Genomic DNA, 11,663 nt, shown 5'->3' on the forward strand with positions numbered 1-11,663 from the left:
AGTGCATTTGCGTGCCGCGAGCGTCGTGCACGTACCTTAGGCAGTGATTCGAGCACGATATTCATGATGGCCGCATCGCCGTACATCTTGTACACGTTCGCCTTCATGCGCATCCGCTCCGCTTCCGCTTTTCCGACCTGCTCGATGGCGTACGCTTCCGCCGAACCGATCTTCTTGATGCGCTCAGCTTCCGCACGTGCCGTTTCGACCGTTTGCGTGCGCTTACCCTCGGCGATCGTCTGCACGCGGTAGCTTTCCGCCTCGGCCGGCAGCTTTACGGTCGCGGACAGCTCGCAATCCTTTCGATTGATTTCCTGCGTTTCGATCTCGATCTGCTTGCGGCGCTCGACAATATCGATCTGAATTTCCTCGTTACGGATGCGCTGGCGGATCTTGGCTGCCTGCAGTTCGTACGCGAGTTGCGATTCAGCTTTCTGTGAATGTAACGGACGAGAAAAAAAAAAACACCGGAAGTGCATAAGGTGTCCTGTTTTAAGCTTATCGGTCGACCGGTTTCTTACCGCAGTGTTAATTTCCTGATCAAAGTTTGCCTTCTGCAGCTTGTACATGCGTGCGTTATCCTCGATCTTCGTGTCCGTTGAGTACTTTACGTCCATTGCGCTCTTTTCGCATTCCGCTTCCCGTATGCCAGCGTCACGGTTGGCTTCGGCAACGCCCGCATCAGCATCACGCTTCACGCTCGCCGTCTGTGCCTTACCGAGCGACTGCAGGTACTGGACATCGTCGTACACGTCCTTGATCGTAAAGGACAGTATCTCGATGCCCATCCTGCCGACGTCAGGGGCCGCGACCTCGCGCACCAACGCTGCGAACTGATCGCGGTCTTTGTACACCTCCTCGACTGTAAGCGTTCCTGTGGGTGGGAAAAATGGCGATTGAAAGTGATTAATAACAAGGGTTTTATTTTATTTTATTTTAATGTAAGTTCTATTAGTAACTTTTATCACTTTATATGAAAAGGAAACAAATATTCTATAGGCGGTGTTTCACATCATGAAACGCAAATGTTATCTTCGTAATGGCATTCAGCTGTAGTAGAAAGGATGTTATTTAGCAAAAAGGACAAAAAATTGGACCAAAAGCTTTACATTCAAATCATTTTCAAGAATGTGATAATATTTTTTTTTAATGCGACGGTCCGATGGCCGAGTCGATAACGCCGCCAGTCTTCACATGGCAGGACTGGGGTTCAAACCCCATCCAGACCGCGCCTCCCTGTATTCAGAATTCAGTATCCCGTTATGGGTGAAATCAGGTCACAGAAAGCCAGAAATGGCAGATGTAGTTTCAAATAACCTTCTTATAGGTAAATCAAATTTTGGAATAAATTTTTTAAACGTTCTTGGCACCGTGCCATGCAGTTTCAATGGTATTGATACGAAGGGTTTCGAAGGCCGATTCTTCCTGTGAGCATTCTGTTGATGTTTTGGAACAGGAAATTTTTTGGTTGAGTTTGGGTAACATTTATGAAGCTGTGGTTTGCACCGTTTTCCTCCCTATCAAATGAAACACAAGAAACTCGTTTTTGTCCAATTTTTTTGCTTAGCTCAAAATATTTTGACTTGTCGACTAATGGTCAGATAGCTATTAAATTTATAATTGTATCTTTTGAAGATCGTATTGCTATGTTGACGGCCTGATCATAATGCTTTCTACCCAAACGTTAATATGATGCGAATCAACATAACGCCCATAACGCCCCGATTTCTAAACATTTGTACGATTTTTGACAGTTTGGTAGGTAGATAGCCACGAGACATAGACATGAGGGTTTGAGGTAGAATAGGGTAGAACTGCAGGATTTAATGTCTAGTCGAAGGTTAACACAAGCCAAGGAAACTAGGAATTGCAGGGCAAGACCTCTCGACGCCCGCGAAGAAGAAGGTAGAGTTGGTGATCAAGATAGTCAAAGTCATAGCAAACTATTTACGCGAACCCATACTACTCGGAGGTTCTTAAGGCATGCTTATCACAACCAAAATCAATGATTTAAATAAGTGATGCAAGAACGCCAACATTGTCCTCAATTAATATGAACTTGAGTGATGATCACCTTCGACGACGGTCACGGTATGCCGACAATACATAATGAACCGATTAGGCCTGTGGGGCACGCGATAGAGGAGCCTGCCATTGATATAATTGGGGGGAATTTATTTTTATTGCCCTTGCTCATTTAAGCCCTTGATGCAATTGTTGTGTGCATACGGCTTATGTATACAAAACAGGAACAAAGTTTCTAAAAGTGACAACCGCCAAAAGAAGGTGTTGAAATAACACATTAAAGGGCACGAAACCACATCAAACCGCACTTGACTACAAAGTAGCGTGGTGGAGAAAGAAATTGTTAATGAAACTACACTTTCAGCCGTTTTTATTACCTTTTAATAATACCGTACGTTGCACCAAAGATCATGCCCAGCTGCAGCATACCCATCCAGACGAAACCCATCTGGGCACACTGTTTGTTGGAAGTGGTTTAATCGTTGTCTAGTACTTTAATGATCTCACAACACTTGCACTCAACCGTTCTCTCGAGCGGGAAGTTTATGTAACGACGATGGTCAGACAGAAAGGTTTTGCTTTATTCACTTTATTGTACACCGGAACCAAATGCTTCACTTTGAGGCTTATCGCTAAAGCGATTTATGGAAGGTTGTATTAGTTCGTTCACTCAACTGTTGGGTTAGAACACATGATGTTGGAGATTAAAATGAAGCTAGTAGATTGATCAGCATTCGCTGAAGTTCATTACGCCACCATAAAGCGACTGCAGTTCCGTTCGACTAGCAAAACGACACTGCTAACCTTCAAGATCACCGTTGAACTGTTGCCTGCCACAGCGTCAGTATCGATTCCAACGGTTTACTGATGGTGTGCTGGTTCTTGTTCAGGAACCTCTTTTAATACTATTTACCACCCTCTGTACGCGGAAGCGTAATCAATTCACGGAAGTGTACTACCTTCTTCAAGAGCAAACCGTACTTCCTTCGTTTTATCTTGGACAAAGAAGTGACCACCAAGTGGCACCCGGCATTTCACACGATGGATAATGTAATAAAAATGTTCAATTTTGCTTTCAAGAAAACCATTGAACGCTACGCAACATGGCATTAAAATCATATCGCCTTCTCTTCAAGATAAATAGATCGCGAGTGTTCTTCTTCACCACTCAAACAAACCGAACGGTACAGCTGTTTGCTTATCGTGTGATGAAGATAAGAACAAAAAAATACACCGTTGATGGTTGGCGATTCTGGTGCAAGATTTGTCGCAATGTGTTATCAGCAATGAGGAAGGTGTGTTTATCGGACCAGTTTGGACTAGCTGTATCTGTATTGCAATTTAATAGTCCGAGAGATACTATTAACAACTGAGCACCGACAATCGTCAGTGCGCTGTTCTGGCCTTAAAAAACCCTGCATCCGAACCGCATGGGGTCGCATTGGAGCACATTTTGTTTGTGTGCGTTCGAAATTCATACTGCAAGCAAAGTCCCTGAAGCATGCAACAGGAGGTCGCACCGTCCAAAATGTTTGCTTGAAGACCATGTGCAAAAAATCAATACCAACCCGTCATTCACTAGATGAAAATAGATATTCCAAGCCGTTTTTCCCAACGTGACTTTGAGCAGGGGGAGGAAAAAGGGGAACAAACCCTTGCAAGAACTGTGTCGCTCGGAAGGACGAGGGTGGCTAGTTAGTAGTTGCACGTGACAAGCAATTTTACCATTTGCAAGGGTCTCTACTTTACAAAGTAGAGAAGTTTGACTTTGACCAATGTAACAAGCGCGATTGTGGTGTATGGTCAACAACTGGAAAAACCTGTACCTATAAATTGCCAATAGCTTAATGCATAATTTCTACTTAGAAGCGGCAAAGTTCGACGGGCAACCTTGAGGGGTTGATCTTTTAGCAAGTAGCAAGTAGCAACTGGCGCTACTAACACTGAGCTAAGCTAAAAACGGTTAAATTTTGCAATCAAACGTTGCATATTTCACTTCATTATCAAAAATTAGATGACTAATTAGATTTCGTTAGCACTATATTCACGAACATTTTGCACCATTTATCTGCACACATTACTTTACACCTTTTCTGATTGTTCGCAAAAACACTTCTGGATTCGTAGGATTGAAAGCAAAAATTCTAAACCAAACAACAAAAACACTCAATGACGCACGGTTCGTAATGCGTAAACAATGGTGTTGTTTCTCGATTGCAATCGGACGCAACTGGAAAGTACTTGTGTTTCGTTGGCAGAAGAAACTTTCTTCAAGCTCCGGCACTACTTATCACGCTACACTTATGCTTGTCCGGTTTGAATGACGCGCTCGCGGCGACTGCTGGGCCGATTCCTGGTTCAAGCAGTCAATGTCGGCTGCTAGTTACCGCGCACGCCAAAGTCTTTCCTGCAACGATTGCAGGGTTCTCGAGATGCCTTTGCAAGCGGAATTAAAATTACTTTTTGATCTATTTTGCCGATCTTAATTGAAGTCGGTGAAAAATGTAACTTCAGAGGTTTTTAATGGCGGTCTACACGAAGCGCAACTAGCAGTGCAAACTTGATTTATCGAAAAATGTTGTCGGTTTTTGATATATTTCCATACCAGACTTAGAGCATTTTTTCGCAAAATCGTATAGTTGCTTGGAGTTGTGCTACGTCAAGACCGCCTATTAGAGCTCATAAAAATGCGTAACTTATAATGTGCATAATTCATTCAAACGATGGCTTAAATTAGTTTTAAAAAGCCCATAACTCGTATAGTCTTCAACACTTTAATTTGTAAAGATGTTGATACAAGCAGTTAAAGTAATATTAAGCTAGAAATGATTCATAATTTAGCAATTCGGCTAGACCGCGCCTATCGAATGAAAACAAAAATTACTTAATAATTTTAGTATTTTAATGAAAAGCTTTTTGACCTATTGATTTACACTGACAGAGGAGGCGTGCTATGCTCAAATTGAGATGGAGTGATGGCGTTAATGCGTCCACCTGAAAGGCTAGGACAAACAATTTTTGCTGCAGGTTAAGACCGAGCTGCGCTTTTAGCGCCCAATAAGAAGAAAAATTCTAATTATTTGGATAACGCGATCAATGGAATGCGATCAATGAAAGTTTCTAATTATAATAATTATAATTATAATTTTAAAGTAACTATAATCCGGGGTGGTCCGATGGCAGAGGCGATAACAGCGCCAATCTTCACATGGCAGGACCGGGGTTCAAAACCCCATGCAAGGCTAGCTATTTTGAATTATCATCAGAACGCCCCAATAAATGACTCTACTTAGAGATAGATTTAACCTGTAGGTCAAAGTCTCTTTGAACTGAACCATTTTTGTTTAAGAGATATTTTGTTTTGTTTTAACCTTATTTTGTGACCACAAATGTGTTGTACAACAAAAAAAAAATCAAAGAAAACAATGTAGAGCTCCCTTTTGTGGTCTTATACTAATCAATAAAAACTAAACAATTTTATTTACTTTATCAAACAAACGAACAAATCGGGTTACCTTATAATAAGCTCTGTTTAATTCAACATTCTATACCAATAAACTGTTAGATGCTAGAGTTTTAAGCTAGAGCACCAAAACAGTAAACCAAAAGACATTACCAAACCTGAAATAAACAAAACTTTGCGGAAAACCCTGTCAGTCTTCCCATAGTGAGCAAACGCAATGTAACTGAGTGAGCGTACAGAGCTAGTGAACCGGTAGCGGTGAGAGAAGCTGTTCAGAGCTGGCGTCTTCATTGACACTCAATAATGCCGGTTACATAGTTGTAATGCATTGTTGCATCAGCATTGCTCTTGCAGGATACGTTCTCAGTTAATAGCTTAAATCTGTTTCGGGATCTTATCAAATGGGATGATAGTATGAAAAAATGCAAAAATGCATGGTTTAAATATTTACTAATACAATCTCGTCTATAAGTTTTAGAAAGAAAATTTCAATATTGTTCCCAACTCAACCACACCGCAACGCTGCAGGAAGAAAGAGAATTTCGCAAATTATACCCCTTCTGCACTTTCTGGCGGACGTGACTTTACGTTTCCAACCGATGGCTGACCGACATTCCTGTTACATTGCCGGGCTCGTGCGACACAAGAGAAGGTTTAAGGTGATTTCCTCCTTTTTCTTTGGGTTTAACTCGTACTGTTTACTTAACTTCTTCCATGTTCACCATATGCTTGGTTGCTAACGGTTGGCGTTTCTGCCTTTGTTTCTTTTCTTCCGATGGGTTGCACTCTGTGTGATCATTCAACATCAACTACACAGTACGACCGACATTGACTCGCTGGAGACAGATGAATGGAGCTGAAATTCATTAGGGTTCAGCCATACGCCTGAACGCAGCATTAAAGCAAGCGTGCGGTTTAATGCTACTCAGCGATGTCAGAGTGCGAGAGGTAAAAAATGAGTCTCATGGGATTATGCATTGCTCAATTGACCTTTCGTCACACACGAGAACACTACTACGAAGGATTAGGGCTAGTGAAAAGCTGTTTGTTACATCTCATAATGTTTTGTACCTAGTAACAAAATGAGCCTACAATTTGTTTCCTTTTCTTTGCTTACTTTTTTTTCGAACGTGGCGGGACTCCGCAACTTACCGAGAATGGCTCGCAAATGACCTTCGAGCGTTTGCAGGATTGTCATCTTGATCTCATTGACCGATTTGCCCAGAAATTGTTCGCTCGCCGTACCAAGCAGCTCGTCGGCCTGATGGTGAAAATAATAGACGTTCATCATCTATAAGAAGAAAGAAATGAAACGAGAAAGAAAAACCACAGTCGGGGATGAGAAACAGCTATCCGTCGCGATTACCCGTTTGGGTTTTGGTAAAGGATCCTCTACGCTATACGAATTTTGTCAGGGATGGGGGGGACAGAAAGTTGTACGATCGCGATCATGAGTATTCTTTCGTACGCGCGCGAGGAGTTAAGACTGAGACATTCGAAAACTAGAGTGACTTTGATGCGATTCTTGCATTGAAAAATGTTTCACTATGCTCTAGTGCCAATGAAACAGGGTAACGAAACCCCAAGAAACAAAATTCATATTCATCGTGTGTTTGGTAAGTGAACATCCAGATTTGCGGTAACGGTCAAAGAGAAGGCAAAAGACAATGCTTTGCAAAATGAAAAACAATTTATTCACAACGAAATTTGCGATAAAAAAAACACACAAAACTAAAAAAATCTGTGGGCAGCATATGGTGAGTGACTGAAACGAGGATCGTTTAAGTAGTTTCGAACTGAAGTTGCAGGGGGGCCTTCATTCGTGAACATTATTGGCAGGTGATATCAGTTGAAACCGTGCGAGCGCAACAAATGGGGAGAAAGTAGTGATTGCAAATCGGTTTTTGAATAAAAGAAACGTAAATTACTTGAATTGATTTCATTAAAAGTATGTTTATTCTTTCGATTCTTAAAACTGAAAACTAAACCCCTAAACGTGAAGCATTCCGTTGGCTGTACTGATACTAACGTGAAAAATCATTCAGAATCTTACAAGAAAAAAAAAACTCATTCAAACGTGTTTTTTTTATGGTTTATGATAACAAAACACATTGAAAAAATTGTAACTAATCAATTTTGTAACACGCACGCTTTTGCAACCCTAACGGTTGACATGTTCTAAGAGCTATGGAGCGATAGTAAGTACACTGCAAGAACGTATCAGAACTCTATTGAGATGGTAACCGAAAAGAAAAAAAAAAACTATATCAAAAACTATAAAACAAACAAACACACACACCTTGAATCACTATGGAACTGGCACAAAGGGCACGCGTCACTCGAACTTAAAGGAAACATTCGAAAACTGAAACAAAATGCCTCAGCCAAGCACGCTAATACGGTTCTCCAAGCCAATAAAATCTAGGGATGCTTGAACGTGTCTCTAGCTTTCGACTCGGTTTTCTAGGTAAAAGGAAAAGAAAACGTTAAACACACAACCAAGGGAAAACAAAAAAAAAAAACAAGAGTGAAAGTAAAACCCCAACATAAGATCATTCTTCAGCGACAGAAGTACCGAAACCGTTCTAGCAAATGGCTAATTCGAAATTCAATGCTCGTGATGGGGTACGGGGAGTTTTTTTTGTATCTAGCTCTAGCTCTAGAGGGTGGTGGGGTAGACAAAAGAAAGGTTCGTCGAGAACAAAACGGAAAACCAAACGGAAATAGTGACGGATATTGGCGATGAGCGTTTTTGATGAAATGAATCGAGGGAAGGTTTGTTTTTGGTGCGCAGAGAAAAGGATGCCTTTCCCTCGCGGGAGGCGAATGGACGGACGGGAACAAGGAATGGGATGGGAAATGGGGTAAGGAAAGGGTAAGGAGCAGATGAATGATAACCGACTGAATAAGGATGTTAATTTCTTTTTCATTTCTTTTTCTTATAAAAATATATAAAATCAAACATATAGGGAAATATAGAAATCATAATCGTAAGTATGTATGAAAGTAAGGCATTGTAAAAAAAAGCTAAGATAACAATTTCGAAAAGCAAACAACAGCTACGAAGAACAGCTAAAATGGGAAAGAAAATTGTGGAAATAAATAAAGTAACAAATGTAAACAGGTACAGCTAATACAAGATATAATAAATAAAAGAACATATTAAGCTAAGGCTACAACATGGGGCAAGCAGATCCCGTGCAAGGGATAACATTTCACGCAGTGCAAATATACATTTAACTATATCCCAACAGTAATCCAGAAGCCAGAACAAGGACAGTACACAGGGTGGTTCGATCTTTTATACAACTTTACATATGACACGCATCTGAATGCAGCTGTATCTCACACACAAGCTTAGCAACAGCGTCATCGCCATAATGCCAACGACAACGGTAAGAGCAATGTCCGATTTGGTGAGCCCTCGATCAAGATAGAACTGATGCCGAAAATTGCACCCTAACGCCTGGCTGTGGTTCATCATGTACTGCTGTGTAGCTGCCAGAAGATGCTTGTGATACGGCCAAAACGAGGCACGAAGTGTCGAAAGGTACAGAGTTGTATACTCTTCGTAGTTTCGCAAGGTCCGACCAAACGTGATGATTCCTTCCGAGACGGTATCGTTACCGTGATCGTGACATCCGTAGATGATTGCGTACTTGTTCCGTACCGCGTACACAAGCCGTATCGTGGACCAAGGTTGTGAAGCGAAGGCGTTCAGTTGGTCCGGCAGGATGTTCGGTGCTAGGATCGGTTGGCTGGAACTTTCCGGACAATCGCACACGAGCGTTAGGTTGATGTAGTTTGGTAACCACTCTAGATGAACCTTTAGACAGTATCCGTACGGTGTGTGGTTGGCGAACACAAGGAATGGGCTGTTTGGATCACGATCGGGCATGAAGAACAGAATGGAACCGCTGAGAAAAAAGCCTTGAGACGAAGGTTCCACCGAGGCTAAGGATTCACACGACCCTGGCCGCGTTACTGCCCACGGATGTTGAAGAAAAGAAGATAGCACGACTAGCGTCAGACCCACACGTATCGACATCCCGAGACCGAGTGTCTGGACTGCTTTTAAAAAGGTTCCCGGTAGAGCTCCATTAGGAGCAATCTGTCTATTGAAAAGGAAGTTCTTTATCCTGTGGAGAAGTTATTAACAGCATTGTATTCCTAATTGCGCCCAACACAGCGTAACAGAAAAGCCAACCCTCCAGGAGAAATAAATCATAATAAGCATCAACTGTGTTCGTGTGGTGGAGTGAGAGAACGCATTAGCAGCAGGTAACATCAAACACAATAGCGACACACACACTGGTGATCACACGCCTAAGGTGCTTAAAGACACATCGAATGAAGAAGGTAGAATGAACTAGAAACTTACATTTTCTCTTTTGATCTAAAATAAAAACCAGACAGTGAATTGCTATCGATAAGAGAAGAGATTATCTTAAGGCAACTACTTAAAACGGTACTGAGGAATGTATTATATACATCATACATATCGCGCATATACTTAAGGATATTCTTAGCTGGTAAGTGTATCGGTACGTTTAGTTAGAAATTTTGAAACGCACACATCAGTCATCAAGTGGAACGGTGACTTTGCTCGGATGCGAATATGAACTGTATATTACACCTGATCGTTTTGTACGGAACGGTGAGTCGATGCATCGATCGTTCTAGCTAAGGATATGCAACTTCACTTACTCAGCTCGGCATGTAGATAATGCGCTGAACAGCGGGAAAGGTTGAAACTGAATAAATTTTACTATTCTAAATGCATTTAAATTTATAAAAAAATATATTAAAAACACTGCATTTCGAATTAAACGAAGCGTTACTGGGTATGTCGCTTGCTGTTTGATAAATAACGTTGATAGTTCATTGAAGGATTACACTGCCATGCTTCTAGGAGCTACTTGTACTTGTGAGAGGTAAAATGGATATTCAAAACTTACTACTAAGAATTGGATGAAAAAATATTTAAAAATTTAAAAGATGAAACACAAAATATATCCAGGAGCAGGAACGAAAACATCCGGCAACTATAAAAAAAATCAAAGTAAAGATGGCGGCTTCCGGGTTTTTTTTGTGGGCAGCTACCAGGCTCTGCTCTTACCATACGACGATGATGCGCCAAAAAAAACAAACATTTCATTCATACAATAGATACTACAAACTAAAAAAAAAATCGACAAAACTACAAAAGTATTCTAAAACTAAAAATGATCAAATTGAATGGACACACAACCGAACCGCCGGCCGCCCGCGGACCATTAACTGTTCCGGGCCGGCGTCCAGCATAAATACCTTCATGATTTTGCACTGTGCAACACCGGTCACGGTCAACGGGACACCCTGTGCCGTTTCGACCATTTCGCACATCGGATTCAGGGTCATCACTTCGAGCGAGAGCCGCTGAACGTCGGTCACTAACCACCAGGCCCATGCCCAACCACCGACAATCGTGCGCTTTTTTGTCGAGCCACAGCATCCACCTGCGAAAAAAAAGGGAGCAAAGAAAGAGGAGAAGAGAAATTGCAGACATTAGTGTTAGTGTTTCGATATTTTAAGAACGATCTGAAAAAAAGTTTAAATAAATTGTTTGATAAATAATGTTTTGTGCTTGTGTAATGTAACCGTTCCATCTAACGCCTTATGAAAACTGCATACATTTAGGCGCACTAAACACACGGGAATGTCAATACGGGGTGCGCGATGACGATTGCAAACCACATGGACCCTTTTTTTCGGGATGAAGACTACTACAGTTGCCACTATACTCGAATGTACTTATAATTGGAAAATTTTTACTTAAGTATTATTTAACGCCATTTCATCTGTCTGTTGTTAGCAGCTTAAGTGCGGATGAAGGAGTGTTGGGGCCACCGGTTTGGCATGGGTTTAAACGCAGGCAGTTAGACGTTCCAAATGCAGGCTTGGTTCGGTAAGCGCACTGTATGTGTGTAGCATGTAAGGGGACAACGGTATCCACGGTCCATACCATTCCATCCCGAAACGACAGTGACCTACTGAACCGAACGTCAGCGAGTCACATGATATAGCGGAACTACGTTGGTTAGGTTTTAAGTTTAAGGTTAAGAAGTAGACACAAGTACCATCTCAGACAGTGAATGTATACCTCCTGCAAGAAAGAGAAAAAAGAGGAAAAAGA

At 41.6% G+C, this 11,663-nt stretch overlaps 1 protein-coding gene across 48 annotated transcripts in view; it reads right to left on the bottom strand.

Annotated features, from left to right (window-relative positions):
* Positions 1–11,663, bottom strand: part of LOC118502631 (flotillin-2) — a 158,674-nt gene that overhangs the window by 4,931 nt on the left and 142,080 nt on the right. For 22 of the 48 annotated variants that reach the window (XM_036035016.1, XM_036035018.1, XM_036035035.1 and 19 more), the window contains 3 exons: positions 10,799–10,986; positions 6,641–6,779; positions 36–874 (listed from right to left, as the gene is read on the bottom strand). In XM_036035016.1, the coding sequence (XP_035890909.1) occupies positions 36–874; positions 6,641–6,779; positions 10,799–10,986 (1,166 nt within the window). Of the gene's footprint in view, positions 1–35; positions 875–2,402; positions 2,700–2,829; positions 3,676–4,077; positions 4,395–6,640; positions 6,780–7,787; positions 7,952–10,798; positions 10,987–11,663 lie in introns of those variants that run through there. The other 26 variants (XM_036035055.1, XM_036035051.1, XM_036035056.1 and 23 more) reach the window with 11 other exon arrangements.

The sequence above is a fragment of the Anopheles stephensi genome, chromosome 2, assembly GCF_013141755.1.
Source record: "Anopheles stephensi strain Indian chromosome 2, UCI_ANSTEP_V1.0, whole genome shotgun sequence".
NCBI classification, from domain to species: Eukaryota; Metazoa; Arthropoda; class Insecta; order Diptera; family Culicidae; genus Anopheles; species Anopheles stephensi.